The sequence below is a fragment of the Aspergillus wentii genome (assembly GCF_001890725.1).
Source record: "Aspergillus wentii DTO 134E9 unplaced genomic scaffold ASPWEscaffold_4, whole genome shotgun sequence".
Taxonomy (NCBI): domain Eukaryota; kingdom Fungi; phylum Ascomycota; class Eurotiomycetes; order Eurotiales; family Aspergillaceae; genus Aspergillus; species Aspergillus wentii.
In genome coordinates, this window is record NW_024467835.1 from 3,816,824 (window position 1) to 3,832,966 (window position 16,143).

A 16,143-nucleotide genomic window follows, 5' to 3' on the forward strand; every position below is an offset into this window, starting at 1 on the left:
TAAACCATCTTTCACATCTAATATCAAACAATCATCACAACCACCTCAACCCCCTCATTCTTTCATTCAATCAATTCGCAACAAATCAGTAAAATGATCCCCTACCCCTTCCAATTCACCCCTTCTTCTCCCTCTCCCTCCCTCCCCCACACCAGAGGCCGCATCCCCTCCATCCATACCTCCCACCTCCGCGCAATGATGCTCGAAGCCCACCACGATCCCACCAAGATCCTTGCCCACGCCTGCTCCTACGATGGTCTTTCGTCCCGCCTTGTCGAAGAGGCCGGGTTCCCCATGATCTTCCTCGCCGGGTACGCCGTTGCCAGTTCTTTCGGCATCCCTGATACAGGGTATATCGCCATGGAAGACGTGTGTAGGAAGATCCAGGAGGTGGTGAGGGTGACCTCTGTGCCTGTCATGGCGGATGGGGATACGGGGTATGGGAGTCCGATGAATGTGAGGAGGACGGTGGAGTGCTTTGCGAGGGCTGGGGCGGCGGGTGTGATGATTGAGGATCAGACGTGGCCGAAGAGTAAGTATTTGACCTATGAATCACCCATGTGCTGATAACCTAGAATGGGAGATGCTAATTTGATAGGATGCGGTCATACAAAAGGCAAATCGGTCGTCTCGCGCGGGGAAGCGTATGCTCGCATCCAAGCTGCCTGTGACGCCCGCGACGAAGGACAGGATATCTTCATCCTCGCTCGCACTGACGCTCTCATCCTCGGCTGGGAGGAAGCGATGACTCGGGCAAAGGAGTTCAAACGGATTGGCGTTGACGCCGTCTTTGTCGAGGCACTTCCAGACCGGGATGCTATGAAGAAGTGCGTTGAGGAAATTGGAATCCCCACCTTTGCCAATATCATTGAAGGCGGCAAGACGGAGAATCTCTCAGCTGCAGATCTGGCACAGCTGGGATTCTCTGCTGTTGCCTATCCGTGGACTCTGGTGGCAGCGAAATTGAAGAGTATCCGAGAGACCCTGGATGGACTCAAACAGAGCATGACGGTGGGAGCACCGCCGATGATTCTTGGATATAGTGAGGTGTGTGAGGGAGTGGGATTCAATAAGTATTGGGTATGTCTTCCATCTATTCTGAGAATGTGGCTGACTTTATAGGATCTGGAAGAGAAGTACAAGTACGAGGATAAATAGATATAGCATAGTTGTAGATACAGAATTGATACATCACATATTGAAATCCACCACCATTCTTCCTGCCACTTCTCCTCTCTCCAGCTTCTTCACTGCTTCGGGTAATTTATCAATCGGATACACTTCACTGATCGACTGCAGTATTCCTCTGCGTGCAAAATCCAGCGCAGCAGCTGTATCCTTCCGACTGCCCACCAGTGTGCCTTTGACACTCAGATTCCTAAACACAAAGACATTAGGATCTGCTCCAATTGTCAATACCCCAGCCTGTGCCAAACCGATACACATCAAGACAGCTCCAATGCGATTGCCAACATACGAAAGGGCTGTCTTGTATGCCGCTGGCGCAGTGACAAATACTCCATGAGCCCCAACTCCATCTGCAATTTGGATAACTGCACCAGCAACATCTTCCTCCTCTGCAAAGTCCACGAATGCCTCTGCGCCCATCTTCAATGCCAATTCCCTCTTCATCGCTCCACTGTCCACCACAATCGGCCGCATCCCCATCCCCTTCGCCAGCTGCACGCCTTGAATCCCAACGCCTCCCCCTCCACCCGGAAACACAGCCCAATTCCCAGGCTTCAGCCCAGACTCCACCAGCGACCGGTACATCGTGCTGGCACTGCACATGATCGGGCCTGCGATCTCATCCGGCACACCGTCGGGGATGGGCGATGCATACCGCGCAGGGGACACAATGTACTGCTGGTACGTGCCTGCCACTGCTAATCCAGTCAGGACAGCTCCACTGCAGTATGTCTCTTTATCGCCCCAGCATAAATCACAAGCACCACATGTATCCATCATCGGCTTGATGCCTGCGCGATCGCCTACTTTGAAGTTTTTTACGTTGTCGCCGATCTTGACGACTACGCCAGCGCCTTCGTGGCCGGGTGAGCGGACGCCAAAGGAGGACATGGGCGGGACGCCTAGATCGCCTTTCATGAGATGGATGTCGGAGGAACAGAGACCGGTGACGTTGAGTCGGATGAGGATGTCATCGGGGCCTGGAAGTTAGCCACGTTCGATGGTATCGGAGATGGGAATACCTGGCTGAGGGACAGGGACCATCTCTACTTTGACTTCATAGTCTGGACCTTCATTGACGACCACGCCAGCTTTGCAGAAGCTGGGGATGTCAGGTTCGGATTGGGGTTCGGATGATGCTGAAACAATAGGTGACATGTTGACTGTGGTGTATGGTGTATAGCTGTAATAGTTACAGTCGAGAAGAAGACCTTTATAGCAAAGACAGCGGAAATCCTCCGACTCCCCGGATGAAACCCCTCATTTCCCCTCTCAGGATTAATATGGAGATGATATAGATCCGCATGGATACATCCGGTATTCCGGCACATCCATGCAGGCCCACTTGATTGATTACGTGCATATGAAGTGGCCATTCAGCATTACTTTTCTAATCTGTACTTTTATTTATTATTTTATACTTATATAGTAAGAGGTCAGATGATTCGACAAGCCCTGGTAGGGCTGGCAGACCACGTGAGCGACGGAATATCAGCGGCTAAAATGACGTCGATTCCTCCAGCAACTCACATCGATGAAGCTATCCTGGAATGAGGGCATCCAGCGAAGACGCGATGGCTGTACAGAGTGTCGGAGGAAGAAGGTGAAGGTATATTCATCTTATCTTGAATAGCATCAGTATTAACAAGATAGTGTGACTTGCAAAAACCAACATGTTCACGATGCACCCGATATCCACAAGGATGCAAATACGAGTCCAACTTCATCACGGGCTCAACGAGATCATCTCGAGTGTCGGGGCCTAGATCTCCTCAAGTAGTACCAGCAGCTCAAAGAATATGCATCCAACCACCCCTCAACCCATGGGCCAATCTCTCAACCCACGAAAATCAATTTTTCATGCACCATTTTGGAACACAAACAGCCTCTGTTTTGTTCCCTCTTGCCCCGCCGCTGTTTAGCCAAACGCTGGTTTCAACGGCGCTGAATACGAGGCATCTTCTACATGCTCTTCTTGCAGCAGCCTGCAGTCACCATGCACGGCTGATTACAGACACGTCTGAGAATACAAGACGGACGATTCTCAAGTTTACTAATCTGGCTATTTCCGGTTTGCGAGATGCACTCAACGATGAAAAGGAGATGCTTAAACCTGAAACAGCCATGACGGCCATGGCATTATGCACGAATGACGTGTGTAATGGGAATCCTCGAACATGGAGAGTCCATCTCCAGGGCGTGAAGAAGCTACTCAACGCTGTATTCGAGAAGAATCAGCCAACTGATGACCCCTTCGCACAGTGTCTGTTCAAGTGGTTCGCTACGCTGGATGTTTCGGCCGGATTATCTGGTATCCACGGTGGCTGTGTCGAGGATGGTCGGTATTGGTCATTGGAGATGACTTCGACCGGCCATGTTGATGATATTTGCGGTTATTCGATGGAGTTGCTTCCTCTACTTGCTCGGATTGGGATACTCGCGCGTCAACAGGCATGCAACACACCATCTATACCCGCCTCCGAAGCAGAAGATATAGAAACCCGCATCCTGGCCGTCTCGCACAAATCCGCAGCAACGCATACCCTCACATCCCACTCAGATCTCGCACTGCAGCTCCCACACACCCATCAGACATTCATCCACTCCGCCCTTCTCCATCTCCATCGCCGTGTGCAAAACCTGCCCAAAGACCATCCCAAAGTCAGAGCCCAGATTACCGGAATCATCAACGCATTCAACAACATTCCCCCGTTTTCCACTGCAAACATCCTCATCCTCTGGCCGATTTTCAGTGCCGGCTGTGAAACGGACGATATCATTGAGCGGGATATCATCCAGGAACGAATGAAGAATATGCAGGCTACGGGGATGGGGAATTTCACGCGCGCAAGAGAGGCGTTGAGTGTGTATTGGGAGGCGAATACGGCGGTACGATGGGATTTGTTTTTTGCGGGGAGTGGATTGGAACTTGTTCTGTTCTAGCTGTCTTATATCACTGTAAACTATCATGTTCTTATACATCACTGGAGATGTTCATACTCTTCCTCCATAAAGCGAGATAAAGCCTCCAATCCATCCACCATAACCTGATGCTCCGGTACATATCCAACACGAACATAGCCCTTGAAATCAACATCGCCCCCGAAACATCTACTCCCAGGGACGAACATCAGACCCGTCTTTTCCTGCAACCGCTTACAAAACAACACATCGTCAACAGGATCACCATTCCTGTTCACAAACTTGACAAACGCCGTCGTACCAGCCTGTGGCCTCACCCAACGCACAGCCCACGCATACTTCTCCATAAACCCACCCAGCACGGCCAGATTCCGCCTTGCCAGATTGACATTCCGCGCGAGCAGATTCCCCACCGTCGGACTCGACAAAGCCGCCGTCGCGATCTGGTCGTCGATCTGGCTTACCGAGATGGTGGTGTAGTCGCGGGTGGACGCGCAGGCCTCGATAATGGCACGACTGGGTGATGCAATCCAGCCGAGACGGATACCTGCGAGACTGAATGCCTTGGACATGGATCCTGTTGCGATGGTCTTCTCGTACCCGAAGGAGAGGATAGATGGGGGCGTTACCGAGGAGTGGAAGAGAGGTCTGTATACCTCGTCGCTGTGGATGGTGATGTTGTGCTGACGGGCGATGTCGACGATGCCTTGGAGTACATCGCGGTGTAGAACTGCCCCGGTGGGGTTTTGGGGGTTGCTGATGAGTTAGTCAGTTTATATTCACAGGATGGAATAGGAAGACGTACTTGATGACAATCAACTTGGTATTCGGCTTAATCAACCCCCTCAGCTCATCCAAATCAACTCCCCACCCATTCTCCTTTGACCTCCACAAACTCACCTCCGCCCCAAACGACTCAGGCACAGAATACAACTGCTGATACGTCGGATAATGACAGATGACGTGATCCCCCGGCCCGACATTCGTATACAGCGCGAGGAAGTTCGCCTGGATAGCCCCGTTTGTCAGGAGGATGTTCTCGGCGCAGACGGTTTCCGCATCCGGGTTGTCATTGTCATTGTATAGATTGGCGATGTTGGTGCGGAGGGCGGTCGAGCCGCGGATGGCGCCGTAGACTTGTTTTTGGGATAGGTCGATGAGGGTGTCTTGTGTTTTGGTTGACTGGGAGAGAGTGAGGAGGTCGTTGAGCGAGATGGAGGCGCAGCAGGTTTCGGCGAGGTTGTGGACGGCGCTGGTTTCGTGGTCGTCCATCCACTGTGACATTAGTATAGACACTGAAGATATTATGGAGGACATACACGCTCGACGGCGAATTCGTTAATTTTGACCATTTTGATGAAGATGAAGATGGATGGATGCAGAGATTCAGTTCATGAGAGACTGAATTTATCTTGTATGGATGTGGCCGAGAGAGCTGTGATTGGTCAGATCGCCTATACTGCCTAATCCGGTAAGATCCACACTCCCCATAGTGTAGAATATGGAAGACTATAATCATCAATATATTATCGTATCATAAGATCTACAATTAAACTGCTATCATCATTCGTATATCATCCACCCCGTCGACCCAACAATCGCAATCGCCATCAACCCCGTCAGAATGCCTGCTCCCGCTCGATCCCCCGTCGTGATGTCCATCGTGATAGCCGGTGGTCGTGGATCTGGAGGCCGTGACCCAGCCCCGGGATCGCCTTTACTCGTGCCTCCATTCTCATCGGTCACAGGAGGCTCAACGCGACTGATGAGATTCGCCTGCACCACCTCCAACACACTCATCTGCTGCCCGACATCATCCCGCCCGTCCCATTTCGGCTCTGCCCATTTCAAACTACACGTTGTCTTTTTCGAGCCGCCCACGCACGTCTTTGCTGCTGCGACGGCGGACGCGCGCAGTTTCGGCATCACCATGTCGTAGGTGAAGGGGGCCAGCTGCGTGGATGCGGACATCCAGCGTGCGAGGAAGCCTTTGAAGCCGCGCTGGTCGATCTGGCAGGTGTCGACGGGTTCGCAGGCGCGTTCGTACATGATGTCTTTGCCTTCGCCGTGGAAGAAGATGCCGGTGGCTTCGATGATACGTGCTGTGCGTTCTTTCCACGCGGGATCGCCGTTTGTCTATCACTTATCAGTAGGTGTCTTTCATCAGTGGTGTAGACGTACCAGATTGTACATGGTGGCAGCACCAAGCAGGTATACACCCGGGTTATACGTCCACTGGATCCGATTGAACTCGGTGCAGTTCAGCCGGTCATTCGCGCCATCCCAGAACTCATACTGATCCGACATGAAGCCAGTTTCCGTCGTCCAGTCCCATACACGCTCGGCCCAGTCTGCGTATGTCTGATTCCCGGTATACTTGGCCAGCCGCGCAGCCAGATTAAAGAACCCCCCATTCGAGATCGTATTCTTATAGTCATATCCATTCATAAATGAGAAAATCTGCCACCGCAGCCCACCCGCACACGTCTCCGTATCCCATCGACTTGCCTGCGTGTTGAACACCGCCTGCGCCATCGCCAACCACCCCATCTGGTCGTCGGGGGGGTTGGGGAAATTGCGCTCCGCCGCGGACATGACTGCAAACGCCCAGAAGGCCTGGTCGTCGTTACCCTCTGTGCGGGACTGATTCGAGGGCATGAAAGTGCCGGTGCCGCCGGCTTGCCAGGTGAGACCCTGCATGGTGATGTTGTTCCAGGTGTCGTCGCCCGTGTAGAACCAGTAGTCGATGAGGGCGCCGAACATGGCGCCGGCTTCCCACCAGTAGTACGGGTCGGGCAGGTTGCCGGGGTTGTCGCCGGGGTTCATCCCGGTGTAGTGGGTGAGCATCTGTTCGGCGACATCGTGGGCGGTTTGTTTGATGGAGTCTGCTTCTTAGTATATGAGGCTATTGATGAAGGTACATGGGGTATACCTGGATCATCGATCTGTAAATCGATAGCGTGGACAACCACCGGAAGAAGACATAATCGAGAGACTTTCATGATGTGAAATGAATGATAGAAACAGGGAATCAAAGGCAGAAAGAAAGAAAACAAAAAGCCATGGACCAGCAAGTCCATCAAGGCATTCCAGGGATGGAATGCGACACGAGGAGCATCTCTCCTTTATGCCTTTTATCCTGTCGTTCTGTACCTACAGTAACAATGGACAGAGCCATTCACTCCCATCTCAACCATGGTACACTCCATCCATCTCAATGGCAAAGGTGCAATCATTGTTGCATTGATGTAACATCTTCACCCACTGACACCTCGCTCCACCGCCGCATCGAGTTAGATTCATCGTGAGCGCACAATCGCCGTTTCTGATTTGACGATTCCCCTGAATGAGACGAGGTTAATCTTGCTGGTTAAATTGGCCATGTTACCTGGGAGGATTTGCTGGCCGGATGCGATCATGACGAAATGAAGCTTCGTTGGCATTCTTTCGGGATAGCGAGGGGTGGAATGGAGACACGTCGTTAACTAGGGATGGGGAGAAATAAAGAATAAAGGAACAAAGGAAGCAATCAAGGGATTGTCTGCAGGGGTATAAATTATTGTGATTATCTGTCGTTGTTATTGTTAATTATTGTCAATATAATAATATGGTGGTGGTTAACTGATGCATCCACCCGATTGCACAATGACATAATTATATTGTCTCCCTTTCCTGAACAAAAGCAAATCACCCAGATGACTCATCTTCGCAGTTTGAATGCATTTATCCGAAAATCGCACGGTCGGATGTGACAGGATTGTGCATGGCCAACAATGGCATTGTTGATCGCCATTGTTCGCCTGGTATGATAACCATGGCTCTGGATCTGCCAAAGGCAATCAGAAAGGCAAAATGGATGGACTGAATAGGAAGAGACAGAATAGGCAATAATAGGCAACACAGCCTGTGCAACGGTACATCAGACTGGGATAATACGAAAGAGAACAGTGCACTGTGTAACCATGCAAGTACTTTTGGCCATTGACTATCCAGGCAAATCAGATAATCATATCAGATAAGCAGTTACTAAGATTATCTGATGGATAATATACGAACTGCAGAAGATGCGGGGAAGCCGTACACGCTGTTAAATGCCTCATACAAGGTTGATTATTTGATTATGCTATTACCTAAATCAAACACGGGTATATCATCATCATCCATTTCATAACACGATAGAACATATATTATTCCATCACCATACTCGCAATCACCACCGAACTCATATGACTCCCCGTCGCCGCGTACGGCCCATGCCGCATTGCCATCATCCGCTCTTCATCGCGGAGTCGGGGCTCGAGTTCGAGACTGCGATCGTACAGCTCGTGCACGTCGCCGGCGGCTTGGATGTTGCGGACGATGTATTCTTGGAGTTCGGGGACGGGGTGTAGCAGGTACGAGTTGGATTGGTATTGTTGGATGTCTTGGAGGACTTCGGCGATTTTGACCCGTTTGCTGAAGGAGATCATGTTGTTGGGGAGGAGGCTGGGGATGCCGTCGTCGATGAAGGTGAGGTCGGTTAGATAGACGCCTTTTCTGTCAGTATATCATGTAGATAGATGATATGGATGAGGTGTAGGGGGTACCTAGGAATGGAACACACGGCGGATTCGTCAGTCGCAGCTTTTCACGATATCGGATGAAATTCCGTGTGCTGGCCATCAGATTGCGCATCTGCTCGAGAGGCCCTAGACATCGCCCGCCTACTTGGCTCCATGTGCGATGCAGTCGGTATACAGGTGTTGTGCCTAGTCCGGAGATAATCGACATCATCGTGGCAAAGTTTTTTAACGAATTGCATTTCTATCCAGTCAGCTTCATCAATGTCACAGATGGTAGCATGGAATACCTCAGCCACGTTGATAAAATGCCGCACCATGGCCACTCGCTTCCTCAGATCCGACTGAGCCAGAATCATCTCTCCCACCCAGTTGGCCAGCTGGTTCGAATGCAGAATCATCGCATTCACCCCGGTGGCCGGCTCCGCAGACTCGGCCGACGCCTTCTTCGACCACGTTTTGTTCACGCAGTCCTGCGGTCGAATCCGGCGGAACAGCCCCGACTCGATGATGGTGAGCTGGCGGGCAAACTCGGTCGCGTCGATGTCGAGAAACTTGACTCGTTTCATATTCTTGGGCACATTCGGTGAGGGAGCATGTGCGTTGACCGTCGGCACGAGTCGTCTCGTCGTGCTTTCCTGACCCTGTAGTCGCTGCTCGACGACGGACAGCAGCTGGGCACAGCCCGGTGTTTCAAGGATGGCCGGGGACCCCTTGACGAGGGCGTGGACGAGTTTGAGAAAGTCCACGGTGGCCTCATTGTGGGATTCCATCCAGAAACGCTCAAACCAGGTCTTCATGACGTTGACGACGCGGAAGCGGATAGTCTTCTGCTTCTGCTCGACCCAGGTGGTGTGTTCGGCGGGGGTGAGTTCCATGGGGGTGGCGATGTAGAAGCGCTGCAGGAGGGTTTCGAAGAGCTCGTCGGCTGAGGCAAAGGACTTGTATGTGAGTAAAAAGATCTCATTAAAGGAAATATCCAGCTTGTCGTGGCGAGTCAACTGCTCGACCAGCCCGGGCAGCGTGCCGCCCTTGATGGCGGGTATGGGGGTGTCCTCGTAGACCACCTCATCGTCGCAGTCGAGTTGCAGGAACCAGGGCAGGTCAGGGGCGACGGAGCCTTTGCGGGCGTGGCCTCGAGGGCTGGACTTGGGGGGGAGTCGCTCCATTTTACATTGCTGGAAGAAACGAAGATATCAAAGGACAAAATCAGACAAAAGAATCGCACAACGATCCGACATCGCTTTTATCAATCTTATCTTGGCCGATCCCTTTCCGTCCGAGTTATTTTCCTGTCTCTCGCCGCCCAAACTAGGCTGGCCACGGTGGAGGCGCTAGGTGTGACTGCTGGTGCCTCTCCACTCCCCCTCCACCCAGGCCCGAGGGTTCATGACGTTGTCGCGCGTCAAATGACCTCGCCGAGAGCGCCCGAAGCGCCTCCATTCTTTATGGTTTGGTCTGCGTAGTTGGGGATTACCTGTTGGTGCCAAGAGATCGCCGCCGACGGCTGCAGGATGTGCGCATTATTGAAATATTCATTGTGTCGTAACCAGACTAACAGTAACTAACCAGGATATCATAAACAAAATGCCGTCCCTTGCCAGCAGAGAGCAAACCCACAGATAAAAAGACAAAAGAAATACAAAATTACAAAAAAAATAAGATACTACATCATCTCGCCCTTGTTTTGCTTCTTGTCCACCCGGTAGTTCCGCCACGCTGCTATACACGGAATCCCCAGCGACATCACCGCCACCGCCGAGATACAGCCGTACTTCATATACGTGCCGTACGCAGACATGATGGCCGTGCGGATGGGGCTGCCCACCGGATAGTCCAGCTGCGCGATATACCCGCCCTGGTAGATCCGCATGTAGTCCGACTTATCACCCGCCGGCAGAGCATTATGCAGCGCAGAGGGGAAAGTGTTGGTGAAGATGGCCGCCGCAACAGCCGATCCAATAGCGCCGCCCAGACTCGAGAACAGCCCGATCATGGACAGCATCATGGGCACGCCTTCGCGGTCTGCAGCCGACATCACGGCCATGTCGGCGCCGATGACCATTGTACCGCCCGCAAAGGCAATAAAAATCTGACACATGACGATGTATCCGATGTTGCCGTCTGGCACACGGAAGTGGATCATGAGTCCGGCACCCAGCAGGATGAGAGGCATCCCGAAGAACAAACACGTATACTTGAACTGCTTGGTGATGTAGACAATCACACCAAACACGGCAGACCACATGCACGAGCCCACGTTGTAGATCTGGCCCATGTACCCGGCCATGCTGACGTCCAGGCCATACACCACCATGAGAAAGTTGTAAAAGTACAATTCCCACGCGTAGTAACTGAAGAACAGACATCCGGCCAGGCAGCACGCTCCAAGCACTGTCCTCTGTCGGAAGAGCTCGTATTGAATAAAGTGTGTGCGGGCGCCGTATTTCTCCCATGCAGCGAAGACGAAGAAGAGACAGAAACCGATCACGATCATCGAGATGAATGCGGCACTTTTGTATTGGGCGCGGCCTTCAGAGGCCAGACTGAATGGGAGGAGAAGCAGGACAAACGCGGAGATGAGGAGGAGAGCGCCGATGACTGAGAGGTTAGCTTCATCTATACAACAGGTGGATAAAACATACTGTCAAACTCGTGGATGTAGTACATGAGCGACTCCCAGAGCGTCCGGCCACTCGATCCCCGTTCGTAAATGTACATCCGCTCAGCCTTGCGCTGGTAGAATTTGAACGTGATGGCCAACGGAGCAAACACAAACGGCATCACAATTGCAAAAGTGCCATACGCCCATCGCCAGTTCGCATGCTTGATAAACGACTGCGCCGCCATCGGCCCCGTAAACGCAGTACAGATGAACGGCGTACTGGCGAACCCAAACGCAAACGCACGGTTGCGCAGCCCCGACGTATCCGCCATGAAGACATCCAGAATGAGGAAAATAGCATCATATCCGACCCAGTACAGCACGTATCCGGCAGCGTACGAGCTGGGGTTGTTGCAGCAAGCCAGAATCACCAATCCAAGCAGGTAAACGGCGACGAAGAGGAGGAAACCCTCGGTACGACCCCAGATGGTCAACAAGCGGGCGGCAGGGAGCTTGACGATGCCGCTGATCACGCTGGAGAGGATATTCGCCGTGCTGACTTCGGGGGCGGCTTCGAACGAGGCATACGCATTATGGATGACGTTGCTGCTGATCGACGACTGCAGGGCGAGCATGAAAAAGCCCAACCAGATCCTACACCGTTAGAACCTCGTCCACCGTACCGGAGCACAGAACTCACAAAGCATATGTTATATAGGCCGTTTTTTTCGTCCACGCCAACGCAGCCGCCTCTGCCTTCTGCACACCTAGATGCGCACCCTGCGTAATCTCATTCTCATTCCCCGGCTGGCTCGACTCCAATCCCACCCCATCCCCATTCGATTCCACCTTGACTTCATACTTGAGGTCGTGAAAGTCAGACCCGACGACATTCTGCGCGAGTCGAGCGTCGTTGCGGCCTCGGACCAAATCGGTAATACCCATGATGCGCAGCACAGCACGTCGACAGCAAGTTGGCAGTGACAGAGTGAAACGAACATGGACCGAGCGGGAGGGATCTTTACTTGTATGTATGTGCGTCCTATGGAGCATACTGGGTACCGACACTACGAGGGGAACGGGAACAAGCAAACATGGTTCGTTTCATTTTCGCTCAAGGCGCGCTTTCCGATGTCGATCTCGAGAGGTGAAAAGGTGGTGAAGCTCACTAGGGTTGGCGATCGGCTTCGGATCAGATAACTTGCCAGGATCAGATAACCGGGTTGGACGGAGGAAGAGTGCGATTGGCTGTTCACCTACCATATCGCGTTAGCCTATGATTAAGCTGCATGGCTAGTGCAGCCACTCCTGGCTCGCCCGTGACTCGCCAGGGCTGCCAAGTGACACATAGTAATTTGGTGTGGCTGTGTGATTGGACAGAATAATTAAGCTAACACAAGCCCTTGTCACTTTCCCCACCCCAACTTCGTTCTGCATAAAATCCCACGCGATCCTGGATGGGATGCCATTGTACATTAATACATTGTCATCTGGATGGATCAATAGGGGAGAATTATGGAATGTAGACGAATAGTGAATATATCGAAGACTATATAGTATAATAAAATAAAATAGAAAATAAATACACTTTCAGTGACAGCAGATTGATAAGACACGGCACCGACTGCCGATCTCTACCCGATATCGCCGCAATTGACGAATGCCCTCATCCTGTGCGCACAATTCCCAGCCTAGCCCATCCTGCCCAGCCAGTCACCATCCCCAGCAGCCATTAAAGTAGCGAGGCGTATCCACCCGTTCCATCCTCATTGCCTGACAGCCGGGTGAGCAGATTTATCTGATCCCACTGCCTCGTAAAAAATCTTATCGCCCCTCTTGGCACGCAGCGAACTCCGTCGAACTGAAATGAATCACTCCGTCATTATGTGATGGCATTACTCCTGCCAAGGCATTTAGCATACCATCATCTCGGTGTTGGGCTGAAGGGCTGAGACCTTCCAAGCGAACAACTTCGTCTCTGCCTGTTCCTGTTCGGATTTAATCGGGATTCCCGACTCACAAATGCCAGATGGGGAAGCCATCCGCGAGGGCTGTGAGGGACTGGAGTGATGCCACTCGTGGCCGGCATACACTAAATCAGGCCACTGCATGAATAGTTTCGAATTAGCTAAATTACCGAGACAGCCACAGTCAATTACACCCACGCAGAAAGCCCCGAGTCGTCATTTCGTTTACGGTCAAGTTCAGCATGTGGTCGGATCGGCCATAAATACTGGAAAAAGCAAGCAGAGTCCAGAGGGCCCCGCGTCCATATTCAATTGGCGATGATTGAACGAATTGGGGCACCCTCTTCGCATCCATGTTGAGCAGGATCTAGTGTGATCATTTCCCATGCCCAGGTTTCATTTCCCATGCGAATCATCTGCATCGCCTGGGTTGGTGAAACTGCGCAGAACCAGGATGGCTGGTGGCGATATTATTGGTCGCGGCATCCGCGGCAGTCTGATCGGATGTTTCAGATCCTGTGTTGGGGAAGGGACACTATGACCTTCATATGATCGTTGCCCATATAAGCCTTGATCAGCCCTGGAAATCATTTATCCTGTCCGTGTTGATCTGTAGTATTGGGAGGTGCTGTCTGCGTCATGCTGTGGCTGTGTGGCTGGGAATAGCACCGGTACGTCAGTGGAAATTCCAAATATGCAGGAAAATCATTCAGCAGTTTCAACAGTGCTGCACAGTAGAACTCGTGTTTCGGGATTTATATTCCGGCAATCAGGTTGTCGATCTAGACAGAGCAGAACGTGGAGTGTCGCCATAGCTTTGAATACTTTATTTGAATTGTACATTAACAGTGGGTATGATTTAATATCCAACACTCTTAGTCTTCATATTAGTTACATTGACACGTGAATATGCAAGTCAGTCAGTGGAGAAGTCAAACAATGCAGGCACAGAGCAGAAATAATATATCCAGCCGCTGGATCCGGCTACAATATGGACAGTCTGGCCACAATTAAATAGCCATGACTCTGCAGTCTCCATCTGTCAATCAACCAGACACGTCGTGACTAAGAGCAACAGGGCCCTCAATCTGGCCTCTTCGACATTCCCTTATAGGGCCGGACTCCGAGTCATCTCCGAAACCTTGCATATTAATATCTCGTTCCACCGGAGAACCAAAGTTTGGCTGTCGGAAGGTCGACTGTCAACTGAGAATGGCTCAAACTATCCGACTTTTCTGGCACGGAGTCCGGTTGGAACTGTTGGTTCGGTGGTTGTGGACGGATGGGTTTCAGCTGCTGTCCTCATCTGCTGATACAGAAATATTTGTCAATATTTTATAGCATTTGAATTGTTTAATTTTAGAGTTGTCAATATTCATGTTAGAAAATCCATGTAAAGTTGTGTTGGTGTCGATATATCGTATAGCATCCAAGATTTGCAGCGCTGAAGGGATCACGAGATTATAATATGACCAAGTTATGAACAGGTAATGATAATTATAGCGAGTAAAATTCATAATATATATATTACCCTGTTTAAGATTATTTTGCAGTGGGTTTATCGAGAGATGTGGTATGGTAACGGATATATATTTGACAAACGCACAGTCCACAACAACATATAAAATCATTCTGTAGAATCATAGTATGTATCGCGAAAACAAATAGAAAGAACAGAAACGTAATAATTTCATATTTGAGCATGACAAGAAATACAAGGAGAAGATTAATAGTTGATGGCAAAATATGATTCAAATCTAACAAAACGTCCAAAATGCTTAACCTCTTGTCACGAATTCTTACACAAGAGGACACAAGACCCCTCGCGGCGGTTATAATCGACCATCCTAGCTTAAAGGCCTCTCTGAAAGCTTAGAATATCCCCGCAGTCTGGGTCGAGGCGTCCTTGGTCGTGGCAGGGGCAGGAGGACGGGGAGGTTCGTCTCCAAAGAACCTGGGAAGGTGCCTTTGCCAGATCTTGAAAGTGAGAACGTAGACATCCTGCTCGGTAATGGGATCCTCGAGGTCAGGGTCGATAATGTTGAAAAATGTAAAATTGGCGAGATAGCTAACTTGTCAGACACTGAGCTTGTTATTAAAGGGATATCAGAACAGACAGCTTGTCATTTGGAATATCGTATCGGAGAAAGTCTGGATCCTGTTCATATAAAGTTCTTCCATTTTGACGCATATGTCTGGAGAATTCAGTTAGAGACTATGAAAGACAGCGATAACTACATACTCGAGAATGTAAGCAAGCTGTCGTTTAATACTTGCGAGCTGCTCATCGGACAGACCCAGGAAGATATCCCTGACATTCTCCCCAGGAACTCGAGACATGATAAGAAAATGCACCAAGCCGTTTGGGTATGGGTATTTGGGACCGGCCTTGCGCGAAAAATGACTGATGTATTTGGGTCCATGACCAATTTCATGAACGATTTCGACAAGGTCACATTCGTGGAGGAAATGATCAAAGGCAAAATCTTGGTTCTCTTTGGGGTCTTCAATGCTGAACCATTTGGGATTCAAACTGGACACGGTTGTCAGTAGCTCGCTCTGAGAGTCTGAGATGGACCCTACTCATATCGGATTTTGAGCACGATTAGCTCGTTGGTGTCGAGTTAGCGGGCGAGAGCTAGGACCTGTTGCTGGGCTATCCATGCGCTGGTCACACCAGTCAGTTGTTCCTCAATCTTGACGGGCCTTCCCTCGATCTTCTGGACTAAACCAGTCAGATCGAGGTACAGGTTAACATGATGAGGATGGATGGTTTTATAGGCGAGGGCGAAGTTTTGAACTGGGGCAGGTACAGGAAAGTTAGAGGTGAAATCATGGTGATGCCTAACAGGACCAACAGACACAGGTCTGGAGCCCAAACGAAAGGCATCCATGGATGAGT

At 50.9% G+C, this 16,143-nt stretch overlaps 6 protein-coding genes across 6 annotated transcripts; 2 read left to right on the forward strand and 4 right to left on the reverse strand.

The window, feature by feature from the left end:
- Positions 1-93: 93 nt before the first annotated feature.
- Positions 94-1,158, forward strand: ASPWEDRAFT_172905 (isocitrate lyase/PEP mutase family protein; the record flags this gene model as incomplete). Its single annotated transcript, XM_040830992.1, has 3 exons — positions 94-532; positions 599-1,080; positions 1,123-1,158. The coding sequence occupies 3 exons, from the start codon at positions 94-96 to the stop codon at positions 1,156-1,158; spliced, it is 957 nt and encodes a 318-aa protein (XP_040689795.1).
- A 33-nt stretch (positions 1,159-1,191) lies between these two features.
- On the reverse strand, positions 1,192-6,957 carry ASPWEDRAFT_51974 (uncharacterized protein; the record flags this gene model as incomplete). The annotated part of the gene is made up of 4 exons (XM_040837684.1): positions 1,192-2,168; positions 2,211-2,290; positions 5,726-6,246; positions 6,292-6,957. The coding sequence occupies 4 exons, from the start codon at positions 6,955-6,957 to the stop codon at positions 1,192-1,194; spliced, it is 2,244 nt and encodes a 747-aa protein (XP_040689796.1).
- A 1,229-nt stretch (positions 6,958-8,186) lies between these two features.
- ASPWEDRAFT_41357 (Ras-GEF domain-containing protein) lies at positions 8,187-9,952 on the reverse strand. The gene is made up of 2 exons (XM_040835536.1): positions 8,960-9,952; positions 8,187-8,913 (listed from the first exon to the last, which is right to left on the reverse strand). Exons 1-2 carry the CDS (start codon positions 9,836-9,838, stop codon positions 8,650-8,652), a joined length of 1,143 nt encoding a protein of 380 aa, XP_040689797.1. The 5' UTR covers positions 9,839-9,952; the 3' UTR covers positions 8,187-8,649.
- A 383-nt stretch (positions 9,953-10,335) lies between these two features.
- ASPWEDRAFT_51976 (uncharacterized protein) lies at positions 10,336-12,219 on the reverse strand (the record flags this gene model as incomplete). Its single annotated transcript, XM_040837685.1, has 3 exons — positions 10,336-11,270; positions 11,315-11,928; positions 11,975-12,219. The coding sequence occupies 3 exons, from the start codon at positions 12,217-12,219 to the stop codon at positions 10,336-10,338; spliced, it is 1,794 nt and encodes a 597-aa protein (XP_040689798.1).
- A 1,642-nt stretch (positions 12,220-13,861) lies between these two features.
- On the forward strand, positions 13,862-14,183 carry ASPWEDRAFT_41359 (uncharacterized protein). Its single transcript, XM_040835537.1, has one exon. It carries the CDS (start codon positions 13,936-13,938, stop codon positions 14,146-14,148), a length of 213 nt encoding a protein of 70 aa, XP_040689799.1. The 5' UTR covers positions 13,862-13,935; the 3' UTR covers positions 14,149-14,183.
- A 930-nt stretch (positions 14,184-15,113) lies between these two features.
- On the reverse strand, positions 15,114-16,135 carry ASPWEDRAFT_172912 (uncharacterized protein; the record flags this gene model as incomplete). Its single annotated transcript, XM_040830993.1, has 4 exons — positions 15,114-15,309; positions 15,359-15,436; positions 15,484-15,820; positions 15,919-16,135. The coding sequence occupies 4 exons, from the start codon at positions 16,133-16,135 to the stop codon at positions 15,114-15,116; spliced, it is 828 nt and encodes a 275-aa protein (XP_040689800.1).
- Positions 16,136-16,143: the final 8 nt, after the last annotated feature.